Source organism: Pituophis catenifer, unplaced genomic scaffold (assembly GCF_029215685.1).
Source record: "Pituophis catenifer annectens isolate HBS135680 unplaced genomic scaffold, rPitCat1.0.hap2 SCAF_11, whole genome shotgun sequence".
In the NCBI taxonomy this organism is placed as follows: Eukaryota; Metazoa; Chordata; class Lepidosauria; order Squamata; family Colubridae; genus Pituophis; species Pituophis catenifer.
In genome coordinates, this window is record NW_027256891.1 from 21,240,554 (window position 1) to 21,263,598 (window position 23,045).

Genomic DNA, 23,045 nt, shown 5'->3' on the forward strand with positions numbered 1-23,045 from the left:
TCTGTCTATCTATCTATCTATCATCTATCTATCTATCTATCTATCTATCTATCTATCTATCTATCTATCATCATCTATCTATCTATCTATTGTGCCACCAAAATCTGGCCATTCTAAGCTTCATTCTGAATAGAGCTGGAAGACACCTTGGAGGTCTTCTAAGGTCCAGCCCCCTACTCAAGCAGGAGATATTTCAGACAAGTAACTGTCCAGTCTCTTCTTAAAAACCTCCAGTGGTGAAGCACCCACAACTTCTGAAGGTGAGCTGTTCCACTGGTTAATTGTCCTCACTGTTAGGAAGTTTCTCCTTAATTCCAGGTTGCTTCTCTCCTTCATTAGTTTCCATCCATTGTTTCTTATCTCACCTTCTGGTGTTTTGGAAAATAAGTTGACCCCTCCTCTTTGTGGCAGCCCCCTCAAATATTGTAATCATGTCAGATAGATCTTCTTTTCTCTGTTCTGACCAGTTTTGGAGAACCAGTAGTGGAAATTTTGAGTAGTTCAGACAACCGGTAGTAAAAATTCTGACTGGCCCTGCCCCCATCTATTCTCTGCCTACCGAGTCCTAGCTGATCTGGAGAAAATGGGGATTTTACAGTATCCTTTCCTTGGAGTGGGGTGAGAATGGAGATTTTACAGTATCCTTCCCCTGCCCTGCCCACCAAGCCATGCCACGCCCACCAAGCCACACCCACAGAACCAGTAGTAAAAAAATTTGAAACCCACCATTGGCGGGTATCCAACTCGCTGCCGGCACTACCGGCTCTATCCGCGAGCTGGCAGCATTTCACCCCTGAAGGATACTCATCTATACTTTGCTATGACTGATTTGTAAAATACACTGTGAAACAGATGAGCAGACACTGAAACCTGAAGAAAAAGTGGAGATGTAGAAAAAAGAAGAAAAGAGACTTTAAAAAACAAACAAACAAAAAAAAACAAAAACGCAGATCCCAAGTAATCGCAGGAGAACCTTGCTAAATAAATGAAATGCTGCATCAACAGGGGAATCGCTGCGCCAAACATGCCTACACCTTTCTTGATTCCAGAGTTTGCTCATGTGGAATAACCCGTATGTGTGAGATTTCAACTCCAGTGAAAAAACATGAACAAGAGCTGAGATCTGGCTTTCAGTTCGTCGCTGCCATTAAGGCAGGGTGTATTGAACTCAGTTCCCCGTGACACTGAGTCATTCAATTAGAAATGACAGACATAGCTGAGGCCTAGTAGGAGCACTGCACTGTGTAATCCACCCAGTTCTGCTCCATCTGAAGTTTAGGATCTTTTGAAGCAAAGTCCAAATCAAAGGGGCAGGGCATACATAGGAAATATCAAGAGGAAGAGGGCTGCTGTTTACCAAAGGCAGTCTCTGCTACTGTTATTAAACACACACACACACACACACACACAGAGAGAGAGAGAGAGAGAGAGAGAGAGAGAGAGAGAGAGAGAGAGAGAGAGAGAGAGAGAATGTAAGAGGGAGGGATGGTCTTCTTTTAAAGGCATTCTCTTGTGACGTGTTTGCATTTTATAGTATTTGGATAGTATTTGACTATGGACCTTTCCTATTACCTACTCCTATTGGTATCTTATGACTATCGCTTGTTGGTTGTATCTTATGAGTTATGATTTGTCACTTTGTTTGCTTGTATGTACACTGAGATCTTATGCACCGGAAACAAATTCTTTGCTTGTCCAATCACACTTGTCCAATAAAGAATCTTCTCTTCTCTTCTCTTCTCTTCTCTTCTCTTCTCTTCTCTTCTCTTCTCTTCTCTTCTCTTCTCTTCTCTTCTCTTCTCTTCTCTTCTCTTCTCTTCTCTTCTCTTCTCTTCTCTTCCCTTCCCTTCCCTTCCATTCCATTCCATTCCATTCCATTCTATTCCACTTCTATTCCATTTCTATGCTACCTCTACTCTAATTCTATTCTATTCTATTCTATTCTATTCTATTCTATTCTATTCTATTCTATTCTATTCTATTCCATTCCATTCCATTCCATTCCATTCCATTCCACTCCACTCCACTCCACTCCACTCCACTCCATTTATTTATAAATACAGATATTGTGCACCATTGTAGGCAAAGCTTTGTAACATTCCACCAAGCAGCCAACTCCATGTCCCATCTCCAGGAAGATAACAAGTTCTTTTCACAGACACTGAAATTTTACTGGCTGCTTGAAACTTGATGTGGAGAACAATTTCTCTTCTCATTATCCATATTCTTTTTTTCTTTTCTTTTCTTTTTTTTTTTTGGCCTCTGTAATTCCTTCACAAAGGAAATACTTAACCACATTCACCAGATGCCCTACTGCATCAGTGAAATGTTCCCTGCTTTTGCAATAATGCTGTAGAGAATATTGAAAATTTGATGCCAGCATCTAGGAGATGAATGGAGGAAAAAAGAAAGTGACATCTATTTGATCTTGGTTCAGCCCATGCTCAAAAATAAATCAGGACCACAACTGAAGGTGGATAGGAGCACCACATAGCCTTCATCTATTTCTCATTAAAGGTAAAGGTTCCCCTCGCACATATGTGCTAGTTATTCCCGACTCTAGGGGGCGGTGCTCATCTCCATTTCAAAGCCGAAGAGCCAGCACTGTCCGAGGACATCTCCATGGTCATGTGGCCGGCATGACTCAACGCCAAAGGTACACGGAACGCTGTTACCTTCCCACCAAAGGTGGTCCCTATTTTTCTACTTGCATTTTTTACGTGCTTTCGAACTGCTAGGTTGGCAGAAGCTGGGACAACTAACGGGAGCTCACCCCGTTAACACGGCACTAGGGATTCGAACCGCTGAACTGCCGACCTTTCGATCAACAAGCTCAGTGTCTTAGCCACTGAGCCACTGCATCCCTCTAATTCTCTCCTTAAATAAAAGTCAGCACAGAATAACAGAGTGGGAAGGGACCTTGGAGTCTTCTAGTCCAACTCCCTGCTCAACTACACCATTCCAGACAAGAGGCTGGTACGTATCATCAATATATATGGTTTTTTTTCTCATACACCTTTTTTCCTACATCTTTAAATTATAAGAGCTTTTATTATATTAACAAAAATGTACAATTCAGCAAAAACCTTCAGAATGGATCTTGGGGGGAAAAAATCCAAGATTTTGAGGATGGCTGCATGCACCATAATATGGTTCTTGGTTTAAACTCCCTTGTGTTGTTATCAATTCTCAATATAATATGTGAATGTCCAAAAACAAATGAAGCCTGACAGTAGCCATCTTTCAGTATTTAACATATATAAAATAAAGGTATATTTTAGCCCATCCCACGCTGAAGTACATTGCCTTAATTTTAAGGGGGGAACAAATGAATTTCAGCTGAACACCTTTATAAATCAATGCACAATTGCAAACTTGATCTTATCAGGGTTTCCAGTCAGGTGGAACATTTCACCAAGGAGAAGGAAGATTCAATCTCCAATGTCAAGAAGTAGCCAAAAAGTTCACTGGCATTGTTTCTCCCCCTTTCTCCTTCAACAAGGGCTGGAGATACAGTCTCCGGGAAGAGAAGGAGAAGAAAAAAGGGAAAGCAAAACAGGGCATAGACTATCTTTAAAATTCTAGAGTAAAATAGTGTTTAATGTGGCCCCTAACGTCTGAGCTTGGTTGTTTTCTCATTATCAAGCTTGGTAACAACATCAGTGCTAGAAGGGAGTGGGGTTAAATCCCTGTTTATATATACAGTAGCTTGCAGGGCCCTTTTTGGTAGGGTAGACATTATCTCATTTATTTACTTATTATGGAGTCCTTGGTGCTCTCTGAGCTTGGTGCTTTTCATGACCCAACTAGGTAGCATCATCAGTGCTAAAGGGAATAGAGTGTGCTCTCTTTTTATTTTCTAGTGGCTTGCCCTGCCAGCGTTGATGAGAGTGTTCTTGCTGGTTCCCTGATTAGGTTGTTGTTTTACTATTCTGTGGTTTGTCTGAGTTGGTAGTTCCTTGACTGGGATGTAGTCTAGTACTAAAAATTATATTTTTTAATGGTCATCAGTGTCAAGCCTGAATCTGACCGGGTTGTGGGATTGTTTATAACCTGGTGTATTCTCGCATGAATTCAGCTTGACACAGAGAGCTGAGGTGGATGGAGTCTTCAACCAAAGCACCATAGCTAGCCAATGAGTCAGATACATTCCAACGGCTGGCTAACCAGAGGAGGAGGAGTGAAGTTGCCAAGTAACCAGCCCTCAACCTGGTTAATCAATGTTGACATATTGTTTTGGAAAACTGAGAAACTCTTACTTATAGTGGGGTGGAAAGCCCGGGGACTTTTAGTACTGGCTTTCCACCAGTTAATGCCAGATGATGTATCTAAATAAATTTCTTCTTTGAGTAAATGAAATGCCTCGGAGTTCAATTTGTGATGGGTGCATTACAGAGATGGAATGCTCTTAAGTCTGCTACCAGTTCACTTTGCTACCAGTTTGCTTCGCGGGCACATGCGTGGTGTGCCCCAAATGCATGCTTTTAAGAAGCCTTTTCTGCATTTGCAAATGTAAGTAGAACAACGAGGGGGGAAACAGCTGTGCCCTGTGGTTTAGATTTGCTAGAAAGCAGGATTTCCTGCTTTCTAGCGAATATAAATTTTGCACATCTGATCATCGTTACACAGCTGATCATTGGAAATACCGGTTCACCCAAACCGGTAATGTTCTTTACCACCAGTTCGAGCAAACTGGTCTGAATCGGTAGCATTTCATCCCTGGTGCATTTCTTGGAACCTGACAATCAGATGGGAAGCATGGCAATATTGTAATTATTAATGGTCAGAGCTGACTGGCTTAAGCTAATGGAATGGGGAGTCTTGCATTAATCAACTTTTCTCTGTCTTACCTTCCAGGAAATGAAAGTGCCATGGAGATTGGTGAAAAGGTTGTACAATTGAGAAATCTAGGATGTTTTTTTTTTTTTTTTTTTTTTTACAAAAAAGGTAATTTTCTAAAGTCCCAGTAATGCCAGTTGATCCCCATGCAATCTACCATCGATCTGGGCAAGGAAACCTTCTTTAAAAAAAAAAAAAAAAAAAAAAAAAAACAGGCAGAATTGTTAGACAGGCACTCTTGTGTTAATTAACACTCACTCGAAACCTTATGCTGTTTCATTAAGAGGAACAAATTGGAGGAATTATATAAACAATTTCTGTCAGCTTTCGCCAGGCTGCCTGTGAGCCTACTCTGCTCCTCCACTGCTCCCAGAGTAAAATAAACTTCATCCCTTTCTCCCTCCTGATTCTTATCCTAATGTTATAAGGACTCACTTTCTGTCCCTGACATCCCTCTGGAATGAATTGCCCCCGGAGATACGGATGATCCCTGACCTACGCACCTTTCGCAGTGCCCTCAAGACGTTATTGTTCCAACAAGCTGGGCTGGCCTAAACATTAATTTTAAGGGGTTGTTTTTGCTTTTTAATGATGTCGGGGCCAAATTATTTAATATGTTTTTAAATTGCTTTTAAATTTTATATATGTGTTTGTTTTATCTTTGGCTGTGCACCGCCCTGTGTCCTTTGGGAGAAGGGCGGTATAAAAATTAGATTAAATAAATAAATTTATTTATTTATTTATTTATAAAGAGCCTTGGTAGTACAGTGGTCTAAAGCATCCTGTTATTAAGAACAGCTGCCTGCAATTACTGCAGGTTCGAATCTCGCCAAGGCTCAAGGTTGACTCAGCCTTCCATCCTTTCTAAGGTAGGTAAATTGAGGACCCAGTTGTGGGGGCAATAAGCTGACTTTGTATAAATATACAAAAAAATGAAGGCTATTGCTTAGCGCATTGTAAGCTGCCCTGAGTCACCGGAGAAGGGCGGCATATAAATCAAATTAAAAAAAAAAATTGGGGTCTTATCTTAATTCATTAACCACCTTTACAAGACACACCCCACAGAGCCCCGAGCTAATTGGCATAGCCATGGCTTTACTGGAGGTCAGGAGGGTGGGTGCAGATCTTGGGGACACATTTATTTATTTGTTTGTTTGTTTGTTTTTATTTGTCAACAAGTACAAGGAAACAAGTAACAGTATAGACATAGACATGGACACATATAAAAGGAAATAAATAAGCAAAACATAGCCATAAACATATAGAATGATTACATATATATGGGGACTGTAGGACAGGGACGGTAGGCACGCTGGTGCGCCTTATGCATGCCCCCTTAGGGACCTCTTAAGAAACATGAAAGGTCCACGGTAGACAGTTTAAGGTAAAAGGTATGGGGATTAGAGAGACTAACAACAGGATCAGGTAGAGTGTTCCAGACATTTACTACGTTATTGCAGAAGTCATACAATCAAGATTAGAGCAAATTACATTGAGTTTGAATGTATTGATAGCCCTTGTGTTATTACAGTTGAAATTAAAATACTCATTTATAGGTAGGACGTTGTTCCAGAGCAGGGGTCAGCAACCTGCAGCTCTGGAGCCACATGTGTCTCTTTCACTCCTCTGCTGCAGCTCCCTGTCATTCAAAATATGCGTCACAACCACCAATGTGCGACACCCACCAGCACACGATTTATTGAGCTTTTCAACCCCGGGTAGGGCAACCATGGATAAATCCAAGAAAAGAAAAGCTTCAGAAGAATACAGAATGTTTAATTCAACTACATATGCTAGTTTTATGGCCGCTCAAGAAATAATCAGGCACAGGGAGGGTTTTGTGGCTCCCGGTGTTTTCTTTTCTGTGGGAAACAGGTCCAAATGTCTCTTTTGAGTGTTTAAGTTTGAAGACCCCTGTTCAAGAGGGTGGGAGCTCTGGCAGAAAAGACTTTTCTGGAAGCCAGCAGCCAAGATTCCTTGACCGAAGGGGTCTGTAGCATGCCACTTCAGTCAGTGTGGGTACAACAATTCCATTGGGGTGAGATGTCTCCTCAGATAACTTGGTTCCATGCCATGAAGACAAAAACCAACACCTTGAACCACTATTATGATAAGAAGATGGATCTTAGTTCTCAATATGCCACATGAAAGACATTATTTGGTTAAAGTCAAGATGTCTTCCGACTCTGTGCAATTTGAATCAGATTTGGTGCTAACGGGAAAGACAAGTATTGTTCATAACTGCCATAGTTCAAATTTGGCAGGTAAGGAAGCTCTCATTGAACTTGATGGATCTTCCTTGGTTTGGGGCTAGATGAAGACTATACAAACGGCTTGTGGATGCAGTAAAAGATAGAAATTTAATCCCTCTCATCAAGGAGGAAAAAAAAGTGAAATATGCATCATGACAGATGAACACCTGGAAGGGAAAAACATGCTTCACATTGTGATGCATCTTTTCCACCTCTATTTTATCATCACCAAACATAAATGAAGGAAGGAGATAAATCAAAATAATGTTAGAAGAAGAGTGTTGGGGTCATATAATGCTATTCAAAGCTTCCACCAACTAGTACGTCATCTGTTCCACAAGCATATAAGAGGAAGATTTAAAACAGTAGATTTTTGAGCATAAATAGATGACAGATAGGTAGGTAGGTAGGTAGGTAGGTAGGTAGACAGACAGACAGATAGACTGGATGGATGAGATGGGATGGATGGAGAGATGGATGGAGAGATAGATGGAGTGATGGAGATATAAATGGATGGATGGATGGATAGATAGATAGATAGATAGATAGATAGATAGATAGATAGATGATAGACAGACAGACTGAATGGATGGATGGGATGGGATGGGATGGATGGAGAGATGGATGGAGTGATGGAGATTTAAATGGATGGATAGATGGATGGATGGATGGATAGATAGATAGATAGATAGATAGATAGATAGATAGATCACATCATCTTTTTCAGTTTTGTGGTGTCAGTATGATAAGAGACATAGGATCAGTGGTGGGTTTCTACTAGTTCGCCCCAGTTCGGGCGAACCGGTAGCATCAATGGTGGGAGGCTCTGCCTACCCACCCAGACATCATCACAGACACTCTGCACATGCACATAAGTGCCATGCGTGAGTGAAGCGAGCACCTGCACGTGCATGCTCACAGTTCTGAACCGGTAGCGAAGGTAAGTGAAGCCCACTACTGCATAGGATGGCAACTTATCATAGTTAAATCATGTCCTTTTAACACTACTCAGTTTTTTATTTCTTGTTCCTGATCCAAACAATTGTGTCAGAAGTTTCTAGTTGATCTTCTTAAGCTATAATTAATATTCAAGGTTCTAAGCATATCAATGTCATAGATGACCAAAATTTCTGCCTGCTTTCTACAGCCTTATCTCCCTAGAAATTAGATTCACCCTAGCCCTGCTGGCTTTTTGCAAGACCTTGAAAACTGGTTTGCCATCAAATCTCAAAGTGCCTCCCCATCCATTTTAGCCTGCTTGTCTGTGCCTATTCATCTGTCTTTCTGTTTATCAATCTATCCATCCATCATCAATTAATCAATCTAACTATCCATCCGTCAATCTATCCAGCCAGCCAGCTATCTCTCTCTCTCTATCATCCTCTTATCATCCATCTATCAATCATCTATCAATCATCTATCAATCATCTATCTATCTATCTATCTATCTATCTATCCATCTATCCACCATCAATTAATCAGTCTAACTATCCATCCATCTGTCAATCTATCCAGCCAACCAGTCATCTTTCTCTCTATCATCCACCTATCATCCATCTATCAATTATCTATCTGTCAATCATCTATCTATCTATCTATCTATCTATCTATCTATCTATCTATCTATCCATCATCAATTAATCAATCTAACTATCCATCCATCTGTCAATCCATCCAGCCACCAGCCAGCCATCTTTCTCTGTATCATCCACCTATCATCTACCTACCATCCATCAATCATCTATCAATCTACCAATATCTGTCTGTCTGTCTGTCTGTCTGTCTGTCTGTCTGTCTGTCTGTCTGTCTGTCTATCTTTCTAATCAGATAGCTACCATCTAGCTATCTCCCTCCTCACAAGCCGTCAACTATTCTTCCCTCACTCCTTCCATTTGCTGCTCCCTGGACTGATTTCAAAAGCAAAGCTGGACTTATTTCACTCTCTCTCTCTCTCACTCACTCTTTTTATTGTATAAAACAGGAAGGTAGCATTGAAATATATGAGGCAGGGAATGGCAAGATGCAGGGAACAGAAGTTCCTTGAATTCGCCTGACAAATTACTCCCTCACTCTCTCTCTCTCTCTCAGTGCCCTTAGTATCCTCTGTTGCTGGGGAATGACTTGAAACACTGTGGTGACTAACAATCTGTATTCCGTTCCAGCTGTGAGCTCTGCACATTACTTGTGTACAACAGAAAAGATTGTTCCTCGCTTCCTCCTAATGTTTTCACACACACAGCTACATGATCTCATATCAGCTATTAAATTTTAACAGAGAGTTTCAATATTTCTCCCCCCAGGCTTCAAATTTGGTCAAGGCAAGTTCTCCGTATAAAGGAGAGGGACCGTAATCGCTTCAATGCATTCCAAGATACATTAGGGTGTTTTGGAAGAACATAGAACATAGACATAGAATTCTTTATTGGCCAAGTGTGATTGGACACACAAGGAATTTGTCTTTGGCGCATAAGCTCTCAGTGTACATAAAAGATATAAGTGATAAATCATGAACATAGTCATCATAAAAATACATTCATCATAGAATAGAATAGAATAGAATAGAATAGAATAGAATAGAATAGAATAGAATAGAATAGAATAGAATAGAATAGGAATAGGAATAGGAATAGGAATAGGAATAGGAATAGGAATAGGAATAGGAATAGAATAGAATAGAATAGAATTCTTTATTGACCAAGGATGATTGGACACACAAGGAATTTGTCTTGGTGCATATGCTCTCAGTGTACATAAAAGAAAAGATACATTCATCAAGTATCGTAAGGTACCACACTTAATGATAGTCATAGGGTACAAATAAGCAATCGAATCATACTAGGAAACAGTCAATATAAATCGTAAGGATTTTAATTTAATTTAGTTTAATTAATTCAATTTATATGCCGCCATTCTCCGAAGACTCAGGGCGGCTGCCTGCAACAAGGTTACAGTCATACAGTCATAAGTGGGAGGAGATGGGTGATAGGAACGATGAGAAGATTAATAGTAGTGCAGACTTAGAAGGATCATATAGGCAGCTGAGAAAGCTTTGGCTGTAGCCTGGGCTGTAGTGAGAAAGTTTGCCCGTGTGTAGCATTTTAAAAGTTTAAGTTTTGCCAAAAAAGGACCTGGTGAAAGAAAGATGTTGTCTCTATTGAAAGAAGGTGCATGTATAGTTAAACCTTCTATTCTGGCAAACAATTTAATTTGCAGTCAGAAATCATAAACTAATATTAACCTTGTGAGTACACAAACAATGTGTACAAATACTATGTTTATTGTAAGGTTATATTACCAGAATCTTGCAAGCCTGAAATCACTTTTTCCTATCTATCTAGCTATCTATCATCTATCATCTATCTATCTATCTATCTATCTATCTATCTATCTATCTATCTATCTATCTATCTATCTATCTATCTATCTATCTATCTATCTTATCCATCCATCCATCTATCTATCCATCCATATTTATCCATCCATATCTATCTATCTATCTATCTATCTATCTATCTATCTATCTATCTATCTATCCATCCATCCATCCATCCATCCATCCATCCAAAAATATTTCAACTTCAATACTGATTGGAAAAAGTAATGTTGGGAAAGAGTGAAAGAAAGAAGAAAAGGGGATTGTAGGGGATGAGATGGTTAGATAGTGTCATCAATGCAATGGGCATGGATTTAGGTGGACAGAGGAGGAGTGGTCCATGTTGTGGCCCATGGGGTCACGGGAACATAGCTTAGTGATTGAACAACAATAACAAACTGCATTCAACGACAACAATACACGAGCACACAATAGGTACAAACTTAAAGTGAACCGCTCCAAACTCGATTGCAGAAAATGTGACTTCAGCAACAGAGTGGTCAATGCCTGGAATGCACTACCTGATTCTGTGATTTCATCCCAAACCCCAAAATTTTAACCTTAGACTGGCTACTGTTGACCTCATTCCTTTCCTAAGAGGTCTGTAAGGGGCGTGCATAAGTGCACCAGTGTGCCTACCGTCCCTGTCCTAATGTTCCCTTTAAGTATATTCATTTTATGTATTCAATTCATGCTTATATATATTATCTAATACGTACTCGTCAAAATAAATAAATAAATAAATTTGGGAACCTACCCAGTTCCACCAACGCTTTAGAGAAGGTTGAGAGGGGTCTTCTTCTACAGTACTGGCCTGACGCAGAGAAGAGATTTATACCTTTATTCTAGACCAGGTGTCTCCAACTTTGACAACTTTAAGACTTGTGGACTTCAACTCCCAGAGTTCTTTGCTGGCTAAGCTTTGCTGGCTGAAAAATTCTCAGAGTTGAAGTCCACAAGTCTTAAAGTTGCCAGGTGTTGTGACTCCGATCCCCAAGCCCATCTTATCGGAGGAAGAAGACTCCGAACATGAAGGAGAGGAGCCGGCCAGGCCTCCCTCTCCAGGCCCCTCCTCTCTGGCAATGCCTCAGGTGTCTACCGAGGGAGAGGAGATTGGCCAGGAGCCAGGTGTCTCCAATGACAGTGATGACTGTGATACGTCGTTCCTGGATCCATGCCAACGAAGGCGAGATAAACGTTTGCAGCAGATGAGGAGGCGTGCCAGGGATTAAGCTGAGTCACTGGACCACACCCCATAGGCTATATAAGAGAGTGTGGTGGCCATTTAGACTCTGTGACGGACAAAGCTAACTTCTGGCTAGTTACTTTGTACAACGCCTGAATCTGCTGAAGGTTTCATGTTTGAGCTGGACTGTTTTGAAAACTGTGTGTATTAGTTGGTGTTATCTGGTGGAGGAACACTCCCTCTTCTTGTAGTAAAGCACTTGGCAGACGGTTATCGTATTGCTGCCAAGTTCCTGATAACGAACCTTGTGTGTGCCGAGTACTTCTTTAACCCCCGGCTGGCTGTTTGTGTGTGTGTGGGGACGGGGACAGAACACCAGGGTTGGAGACCCCTGTTCTAGATAACTTTCCTTTAGCTGAGAAATATGGGGAAAAAGAAAGCACCCTGGTGATCTGGTCTGATGCATTTGCAAGAGGCGACAAAGAACAAGCCATGCCACCAGATCTTTAAAGCTCTCGTCCTCATTATAGTGTACAAACATGAACTGTTTTTTTGTCCCGCTTTGCTTTGAAATATCTCCTTCTTTTGATTCTGTAACATGCGTGGGAAACACCAGCTTCATGATTAAAGACAAGCAGCATGGAGACAGGATAGGGAAGAGAAGAAAGCATTAACTCCTGCCATGGATCACTGTTAGCACATGTAGGCATGATTACAAGTCAAGCAGCTTTTCACAGAAGCTTAATCGTAATGCATTAATGCAATCTAATTACAACTGGGTTCTGTTTGAAAGAAATGATCCAGAAAATGACATTATTAGGTACTAATTATATAATTGACTCCTTAATAATCTAATTTGTAAGAAAAATATATTTTAGATACTTGTTTCGGAACAAAGTTTCTTTTTTCTTCTTCTTATTGTCGCCTATTGTTGGGTGACATATTCTTATCTGTCACCGAAGATATTTTACTGATTAGGTTCTACCCTTGACTGATAAACTTGGAAGTAAATTTATATCAAATTTAAAAGTTTGGTTTTACATAAACGGGGCCAGACAGGAGAAATTAAATGAGATTCTATCAAAGTCAATTCCTTCATGCGGATGACCTCACTATGCTTAGAAATACAGGTATACAAAAACCTGAATTAATTAAACATTTTTGCTAACTTGGGGCTTTTATTTGCTTTTTAAAGCAAGCAAATATACTTTTCAACATTACTTAATGGATGTACTTGAAAATAGAAGTGAGTTTGATAAAGGCTTCATCCTCAGGAGATAAATTAACCCCCCCCCCCCCGCAACTAGAAAAAAATAAAGAGATGTTTAAGCTGAACAGCTCTTTAACATGACTTTCTTTAAACATAATGCAACAGAGTTCTAAAAAAATGTAGATTCTTACTAGATTTGTAATGCGTAGGGAAGGGAGGAAGCCAGCTCAAGGGAGGATGAGCTAATTCCTGGTTTGTCAGGAACTGGATTAATTAATGATTCTGAACAACCAGCCAAAAGAGTTTTATAGGGGGCTTTGGCTGGGGACAGCTTGCAGGGACGGATGGTCAGTGAAGAGGAGCAAGGAACTGCCTTCCATGGTGGATCCAAGAGCATGCAGGGCAGAGAAAAGACAAGAGCAACAGAGATCTGCCAGATTACTCAGGAGAAGGCCCTGCCCGTCTTGACGGGCTGCACCAGAAAGCTATTTACGATGGCAGGCAGAGGGAGTTGTTGGTGGAAACAATATGTTTGGTTTCTTGCTGTGTGTGTTTGTTCCTTGTACTTCCTGCTGGACTTTGTGCCTTGGAGACTCTGAACTTCTCTTGCCAAGTGAGCTCTCATAGATGTACTTTCAGTTTTGCCTCGTGGATTTAAATTTGTTTGGTGGACTTACTTGTTGGAGCAACTTTCCATTGTTTTATGGACTATTGGCCATTGCCTTGTGAACTAACCTTGGCCTGCTTGTGGCTCAATTTATTTGGGAGAATTCCGAGGCTGGGCAAAGAGAATTCCTGGGGAACATTAATAAACTCTCTAAACCACACCTATGTGTGTGTGTAAGTGACTGGGGCAGCACAACATGTTGAGTGTGTGTTAAATTTAATACATAATTGTCAAAGTTTGTTGCAAAAATCAAATCCAGAAGCACACACAGATAAACTGATTCAGCAGGATTCATTAACTTCTTTATATTCACAATAATACATGAAGTAAATTTACAATACCATCAGTGGTTCTTCAGCTCAGATCAGCAGACATGTTCACACACACAGAGTACAGCTCAGAGCTTAACACACACACACTGGTTTCAGTTTCGTTTGTCTGCACAGAATCAGAAGCTGCAGACTAAGACACGCCCTGGCTCCAGTCTGCCTCAGCTGCCAATTGGCTGACTTAGTTGCTATGCTTATTCTTTGGCTGACCTTGTTACCATGTCTTCCCAGTCATGAATATTCTGACAATAATTTTTGCCAAGGTATTTGCAAACTGATGCAGAAATCGAACGAGCTATCATATTTTTTGGAGTATAAGACACACTTTTTCCCCCCTAATGAGGCTGAAAATTTGGGTGAGTCTTATACTCTGAATGTAGCTTTTCCGAAGCTTTTTTTAGCCCTAATGAGGTGCTAGCAAGTGAAGCGATCTTCCGTGCTTCGCCTGCTTTTCTCATTGCTTCTCTCTCCAATGATTAGCTGTGCTATAGAAGCTGTTTTTTATCCCCAACCTGGCTCGTGTGTGCTCAAAACCAGCAAACTAATGTACTGAAGCTGACCAGACTAAGAATGCTAGCCAGATGAATACCCGATAGGCAGATTTTTTTTCCCTATTTTCCTCCCCAAAAACTAAGGTGCATCTTATTCTCCGGTGTGTCTTATACTCTGAAAAATATGGTATTTGAAAATAGTCAAAAGATCTGTATAGAACTACAGCCAATGCAGCTATTTTCATGTTGACATTGTGTGCTCCCTGCCATCTAATTTTGTCAATAGTCATCGTAATTTTAATTCAGTCTATATGGCTAATTATCCCAAAGGAAAACTTGGAATCCTATTGTCTGATGCCATGGAATCCTTCCAACTTGCTTTGCGTATTTAGACAGATGATATTGTTGTCTAGGGGAGTTCTTCAACTTGTGAGATCTTTCTTAAAATTGCTCCAAATTAAATAATCATTGAAACTCTACAGCAGGGGGAGGGGGAGAAGGGATAATTGGAAATGCATAATTATGTGAGATAACAGCAAAATTAAGTGTAATAAAACTATGCAAGGAAGTAATTACGACGGCACTATCTTTGCGACAGGCAGCAAAAGACTTCACCTTCACTTAATTGAAAACAAAATGCATTTGTAAACATGATTAAAATGACAAGGCAAGTGATAAATATGTTTTATTGCCCTGATTTTTTAAATATTTGTAACAAGCTTTGGGGACTGTTAGACTGTTATAAGGCCTCCCAGACTTCTCACAGTGTCACCACTTATATCCAATTTGCTGCATTGTCTGTATTTTATAAAACAGCAGCTGAAATGTTTTTCAACTCAAGCGAAGTAGCGTCTTTAGTTCAGGATGCTTCTGGAGATGGACCGTACAATTCTACATGGCAGCACCTAATTGTCTTTGGCTGATCTCAAACAAAGCAAAACTAAATTAAACTAAAGGAGGTTGAAATTAAACTAAGGTTTGAAGTTGGCAGTCAAACAGGATGAGAGATTAGACTGGAAGGTTAGGAAAAATATCCGAGAATAAGTTACTTTTGATTATTAAGTGGGAACCAGTTTGTCTAGGGGTTTAAGGCATGGGGCTAGAAGCCTTAGTCCCATTTTAGGCATGAAAGTCAGCTTGATGACTTCACCAGGAGATGGTGAGTTCTAGTCCTGCCTTAGGCATGAAAGCCAGCTTGGTGACTTCACCAGGAGATGGTGAGTTCTAGTCCTGCCCTTAGGCATGAAAGCCAGTTGGGTGACTTAGGGCCAGTCATCAGAAGACTGTGAGTTCTAGTTCCACTTTAAGCATGAAAGTCAGCTGGGTGACTTAGGGCCAATCACAAAGAGATGGTGAGTTCTAGTCCAGTCTTAGGCATGAAAGTCAGCTTGGTGACTTAGGGCCAGTCATCAGAAGACTGTGAGTTCTAGTTCCACTTTAAGCATGAAAGTCAGCTGGGTGACTTAGGGCCAATCACAAAGAGATGGTGAGTTCTAGTCCAGTCTTAGGCATGAAAGTCAGCTTGGTGACTTTACCAGGAGATGGTGAGTTCTAGTCCGGCCTTAGGCATGAAAGTCAGCTTGGTGACTTCACCAGGAGATGGTGAGTTCTAGTCCGGCCTTAGGCATGAAAGTCAGCTTGGTGACTTCACCAGGAGATGATGAGTTCTAGTCCTGCCCTAGGCATAAAACCAGGATAAAAATAAAGAAATATTTTTTTAAAAAAAAAATAGTGCATAACCACATTTCCTTTGGGTTACATTAAAATTCTAATTCAACGACCAGTTTGTACAGGTCTATTGGAAGATATCCAAAGGTTTTGAGACCCATAGGTACCCCTATTGCCACACAACCCTAGAATATAATTTAAGAATACCTTGGTTCAATTTTCTGTTCAGGTATGACTGTGACTTAGAGCCTTTTCCAGGGTGCTGAGCTGAAGGTCTATCTGCCAGCCTCTTCTGGTCCTGCTTCTGTTGCCTTTTTTGTGTCTCTGCAGTCAACGTTTTACATGACTTTATGACAAAAGGGGATGCGGTGGCTCAGTGGCTAAGGCGCTGAGCTTGTTGATCAGAAAGGTCGGCAGTTTGGTGGTTCAAATCCCTAGTGCCACATAATGAAGTGAGCTCCCGTTACTTGTCCCAGCTTCTGCCAACCTAGCAGTTCGAAGCACGTAAAAAATACAAGTAGAAAAATAGGGACCACTTTTGGTGGGAAGGTAATAGCATTCCGTGCGCCTTTGGGGTTTAGTCATGCCGGCCACATGATCACAGAGATGTTTTTGGACAACACTGGCTCTTCGGCTTAGAAAATGAGATGAGCACTGCCCCCTAGAGTCGGGAATGACTAGCACATATGTGCGAGGGGGAACCTTTACTTTTCATGACAAAGAGTTTATTCAACTTTCAAACTGACCTTGGACAATGTTAGTGTAACAACAGAGGTAAGTCTGGGAAAGCTAGGGACAATGTAAGGCTGTTTCTTCCAGGTAGGACTGCAGGTAAGGAAGAAGCAAAGTCAAGACGGACATAGCAGAGAAATGATTTGAACAATAATTAGTTGCAAGGAAAAAAAAACATTCAACTCTTGCGTGGAAGTTTTACCCGAAACAAATTTGGTCCTTAACTTCCCATGCTAAAGTATCTGACATATTTGGAAAGCAGCCACAACAGTTATGATAAATCACACAAAGAAATGGAGACAAGGAACAGCAGGGTATTCCAAGCTGGGATTTTTCACCTGAAAAACCAACTCAATCAATCATCTCCATCAGGATTTGAAGAAGTACCAAAAAGAAAAGAACCCATAGAAATCTGGGGCTGGGGGGAGAACCCAAAGACAAATGATGTCACTTAATCTGGTAACAAAAGGTTTAGAAACTAAATTGAAACACGCTCAGAGAACAAATCACTGCCAAAATCTAAAACCTGAGCTATAAAGTATTTTCTGTTATTACAAACATAATAAGCTATCAACATAATAATTTTAAATTGGGGTATTTTAAATTTCTGGAGTTTTAAATTGAGCCGAATTTATTTAATAATTTTAAATTTTAATTTGATGTTTGTCTTGTGTTTTTAAATAGGCTGTACACCGCCCTGAGTCCTTCGGGAGAAGGGCGGTATAGAAATAAAATTATACTTATACTTATACAAATGGAAGTCTCTGGCTTTCATTTTGTAGGATATAGTCATTAAAGAATGGGTTAGGATTAGGAATTAAAGTATTGAAGCGGGCAAGAGACGATGGATAGATGATTTCTCTTTTTTGTTGTTGTTCTGATTTGCTTTTCCCTTTCTTTCTCTCTCTCTCTCTCTCTTTTCTTTTTTTTTAGGTAGGTGACATGACTAGAAGTTAGGTAGGATAGAAAGAAAACATCTTTTAATAAAAGGTGACATGATTAAAGGGTAGAATAAGTGATAGAAATAAGAGAAGGGGGAATATTAGTGTATGCACTTTTATATAATAAAATAAAAGTAATAACAAGAGAAAATATGGGATAATTGAATAATGACAGATTGCAATTTAATATACTATAAATGTGTATCATTATTAGAAATATATAAGTTGATTGAATGTAGTAACTATGATTAATTCTACTTGTTTTATTTGTATTAGAATGTATGATACCCAGGTGCCACATTGTTAACACATTGATATGATTGTAAAAAACAAACAAGAAAACCTTGTGTGTGTGTGTGTGTGTATGTATGTATGTATGCATGCATGCATGCATGTATGTATGTATATGAATGGGTTAGGGTAGCTCCATATAGACAGAGATTTTTATTTCTAACCCAGGAAAAAGGCTGGTTTTCCTATTTAGATACGTTGATGTAAAACGTCAGCTGTTTCATAGAGGATCGTGCACCACATATATGCAAGCCAACTATGTAATACTTTTTTAATGCGTTTAGGCTTCCTAGCTATGCTTTTTGCAGTGCGTTGCAGGCCAAAGACAGATGGATAAATCAACAGTAACTTGGGTCAGCACCAATAAAACAATGGAAAGAAGACCATCTGTGAACACATCACTTCTGATGATGGGGAAGTTTGGCTTACATCACCTTATTATTCTCAGGTGGTCCAACGCTCTGCATAAGAATATACAAAGATGGTTTAAATTCAGTTAAATTGCCCATCTGCCTAGGGTTCAAATGTCCTCTCTTCCCATAAGCCCAGCAATTTGCTACAGAGGGACAGATCCTGGGCACTTTTTCCATGCCAAATGGTATTTTTTTACAGCATCACATAAATCTGTCTGTCTGTCTGTCTGTCTGTCTGTCTGTCTGTCTATCATCTATCTATCTATCTATCTATCTATCTATCTATCTATCTATCTATCTCTATCTCTGTATATCTCTATCTCTATATCTCTATCATCTACCTATGATCTCTCTTTCTCTCTCCCTCTCTCTCTTTCTCTCATTCTCTCTCCCCTCTCCCCTCTCATTCTCTCTCTCTTTCTCTCTCTCTCGCTTAACAGTAACAGAGTTGGAAGGGACCTTGGAGGTCATCTAATCCAACCCCCTGCTCACGCAGGAGACCTGTACTAGGGATTCGAACCGTCAAACTGCCAACCTTTCTGATCGACAAGCTCAGTGTCTTAGTGTTCTGCCCCATCTACGGACCCCAAAAAACACAGCACACACAAAGTTTGTACAAAATTTAATTTACTAAAATAACTCAGTCTTTTTCAAAACAAAGACTGTTGTTAAACTTTCTTAACAGGCTACAAGAAACCAAAGATAAAGTAATCACAATCTTACTAAGGTTGGCAGAAAGCCCAGAAGCAATTTGCAGAGAATCCAGACGCAAAGTAGAGTGAACTAAAGTTGTTCCCTACAAATTGCTTCAGTCGGCATTCCTCCTTAAATAGGTTAAGGGAGTGGCCAATTAGCCCCAAGCCTTACTCTTGAGGAGACCTCCTCCTGAGGAGCCACTCCTGCCTTTTGGCCGCTCTGCGCACCTGTGCATCGAGAAGAGGCTCCTCCTCTTCGTCCTCTTCACTTAAAGGAGCTTCTGGAGGTTCTGAAGGCCCTGGCTGAATCCCCGCCTCTGGCACCACATCTTCTCCAGCCTCCTCATTGTCTGACTCGAGTGCCAGCTGCATAGGCTGCTGGCACAGCACCACACCAGTCTCCTCGCTGTCAGAATCAGCTACAATCCACACAGGCCACAACACTTAGCCACTGAGCCACCTAATCTTCTCTCTGTGTGTTTCTCTCTCTCTCTCTCTCTCTGTGTGTGTGTGTCCCTCCTTCTTGTGGATTGTTTTTTGTAGTGAAAAGATGCAACTTCTTTTAGGATTTATTATTTTTTTAAAAAAGTTATGACATGCTAAGTTGTGGCATATTCTACAGCTATCACTTGTAGTTCCTTGGAACTGAAGGGGGAACAGGACTTTAGAACACAGGGAGGTGTTCAAGATGAACACCAGTTGCAACTCTTTAAATCAAATGTGGCTTCTCTTGGGTTGGGCTGTAGTTCTGGAGGACAACTGTACAATCCTTAAAAATGTGAGGGTGGGGCTATAAGAGCAGACTCAACTCCAGAAAACCTTTTTGCCTTTGAACCAAGACGTTGCACAGGACTTCACTCAAACCACTAATTTGGTTCAGATCAAAGTGGCACGTTCTCTCAAACCATGGTCTATTCAGAAGAAGCGGTTGAAAAAAACCACCAATACTTGTCTATGGAGATTCTCAATCATCTAGGTCATGGTTGTCCCAAAGGTGCTTCAGAGCTGAAGAAGCTTCGTGGATGAGAAGCAAAATGTCTTCAAAGAAAAATCAGAAAGTCCAGTTGCCTCTAAAGCACCTTTGGGACAACCAATACTTGCCCCAACATTTATATAAAACATGCATTTTGAAATTAAAGAAGGAAGAAAGGAAGGAAGGGACGGAAGGAGGGAGGGAGGGAGAGAGGGAAGGAAGGAAGGAAGGTGGGAAAGAAGGAAGGAAGGTAGGAAGAAAGGAAGGAAGGAGGGAGGGAGGGAGAGAGGGAAGGAAGGAAGGAAGGAGGGAGGGAGGGAGGGAGGGAGGGAGGGAGGGAGGGAAGGAAGGAAGGAAGGAAGGTGGGAAGGAAGGAAGGAAGGTAGGAAGAAAGGAAGGAAGGAGGGAGGGAGGGAGAGAGGGAAGGAAGGAAGGAAGGAGGGAGGGAGGGAAGGAAGGAAGGAAGGAAGGAAGGAAGAAAGGAGGGAGGGAGGGAGAGAGGGAAGGAAGGAAGGAAGGAAGAAAGGAAAGAAAGAAGGTCAGCTGTGTGTCTTTGGATGTGTGTGTGTGTGTGCATGCACATGTGTGCACATGTACATGTAATTTGTATTTTTAGAATGAGCCTATTAAGTATGATTCTGAACATATGGGGAAGCTGCATACCACAGTACGCATATTAGAAAAAGTGCAAACGATAAATGACTTATTCTGCGGTTTAAAAAAGACATAGGACATTTGATGTAGCAAAAAAGAAAAAAAATCAATATATGTGAAATTGACACAGGGAAGATGTAGATTCATCTGCACAACTGTAAATACCTAAGAGCTTTGAAGTTTCAGAGATCAATACTGGAAAATGTCTCATCCTTTGTCAAGGAACTATTTCTAAGATATTGAGGGTGTTTTTTTTTTTTTTTAAAGAAAAGCGTATAAGCGAGAGAGGGCAAATCTTCAAAATAAACACACTGTTAAATTTACAAGGACGAGAAAATATACCCAGCCTGTTGTACCAAGGATAGATCTGTCAACTTTGGTTTCGCTCTCTTTTCAAGTAGAAAAGTATTTTTTTCAACCGTGGCAGCTTGAAGACATATGGACTTCAACTCCCAGAATTCCCCAGACACCAACAGCTGTCTGGGGAATTCTAGGAATTGAAGTCCACACGTCTTCAAGCTGCTAAGACTGAGAATCACTGGTCTATTGGACAACTTAACAATCCATTCCTAGACCCCTAATGTGAGACAGGAGAGAAATTAGATTCGGCATCTGAAGAAAAAAAAGACCTCGAATAACCAATTGAACGCCAAACTACATGTAGGATATTCAGCGGTAAACTCTACTGTGCTCAGGAATGCATATTCCCCAGTTACGCATACATGATGGTGCAGCTTAGAAACAAATTTAACAGTGAAATACAGGATGTGCAATAACATCAGTGCCTACTATTTCTTGCATGGAAGAAACACTGCCTTTCCCTTTCCCTTTCCCTTTCCCTTTCCCTTTCCCTTTCCCTTTCCCTTTCTCTTTTCCTTCCTTCCTTCCTTCCTTCCTTCCTTCCTTCCTTCCTTCCTTCCTTCCTTCCTTCCTTCTTTCTTCCCTCCCTCCCTCCCTCTCGTCCATCCCTTATTCCCATTTTCTTCCTTCCTTCCCTTCCTCTTTTTACTTCTTTCCTTCCTTCTTTCTCTCGCTCTTCCTCCCTCTCCCCTTCCCTTCCTCCTCTTCGCTCTTCGCCTTCCCTTAATCTCTTCCCTTAATTTTTACCCCTCAGAGATGGGGAAATGGCTCTGCCCTTCCAGAATTTAGCAACCCCCTTTTCTAGGATATGCTAAGATACCCCCCAAATTAGGGACCCTTTTATACAATTAAGGATTTGGTGCCTTTGTTCTCTTAAAAACACAAAAAAGCAGATTTCCTCAATCTTAGAAGTTATTTTCTATTTTTTTGCCCTTAAATATTTTCCAGGCCAACATTGGACAAGATGAAAACCCTTTTCCTTCCTTCCTTCCTTCCTTCCTTCCTTCCTTCCTTCCTTCCTTCCTTCCTTCCTTCCTTCCTTCCTTCCTTCCTTCCTTCCTCCCTCCCTCCCTCCCTCCCTCTCTCCTTCCTTCCTTCCTTCCTCTCTCCCTCCCTTCCCTTCCCTTCCCTTCCCTTCCCTTCCCTTCCCTTCCCTAGTTTTACCCTAGTAGTCTTGGCATTGCTATATTCTTCTTTACCCTAAATTTATTGTTATTTTTAAAAGCCAGCAGGGGGAGATGTTATCCTTCCTGCCACAAAAGGCTGTACTCAACCAGCCAGCCAGCCAGCCAGATCGCAACTTATGATCAAGTTTTATGGGGCACGCAGTCCTGGATGTCAAAAAAAGGTGGCTGCTTAGCTTGATGAATATGTGGCATATTCTGTGCTGATCTTTCAAGGAGGGACTTTAGGCCTGTCATTCTTGTGGCCCTGTTATCCCCATTTGTCATTTGCAGCCTGAGATAAGCTGTTCACAATACAAGCCTCTGATGTTAATATCATCCATATTTAAAGAGGAATTAATGCAGGTTGGGAAACCTAACTACATCCAATTCTGATCTACCTGGAAAGAGTGCTTGAGTTGGGACTAACAAATGTACACAATGGAAGAGAGGGAGGGAGGGAGGGAGGGAGGGAGGGAGGGAGGGAGGGAGGGAGGAAGGAAGGAAGGAATGAATGGAGGAAAGGAGAGAGGGAGGGAAGGAAGGGAGGGATGGAGGAAGGAAGGAATGGAGGAAAGGAGGGAGGGAGGAAGGAATAGAGGAAAGGAGGGGAGGGAGGGAGGAAAGGAAGGAAGGAAGGAAGGAAGGAAGGAAGGAAGGAAAACATCCATGGCATCTGTCTATGGAGGTTCTCATTCAGTCAGGTCATTTCCTGCCTAAGCAGGAGGTTGGACTAGAAGACCTCTAAAGTCCCTTCCAACTCTGTTATTCTAAACAGAAACTCAATAGCAGGGTTGTCCCAAAGGTG

General features: G+C 41.0%; 1 protein-coding gene across 1 annotated transcript in view; it reads right to left on the bottom strand.

Moving 5' to 3' along the window:
• The window catches only part of PCDH11X (protocadherin 11 X-linked), a 559,346-nt gene that overhangs the window by 200,678 nt on the left and 335,623 nt on the right, over window positions 1-23,045 (bottom strand). The window contains exon 4 of the mRNA XM_070952127.1: window positions 12,820-12,825. Coding sequence (XP_070808228.1) covers window positions 12,820-12,825 — 6 coding nt within the window. The remainder of the gene's footprint in view (window positions 1-12,819; window positions 12,826-23,045) is intronic.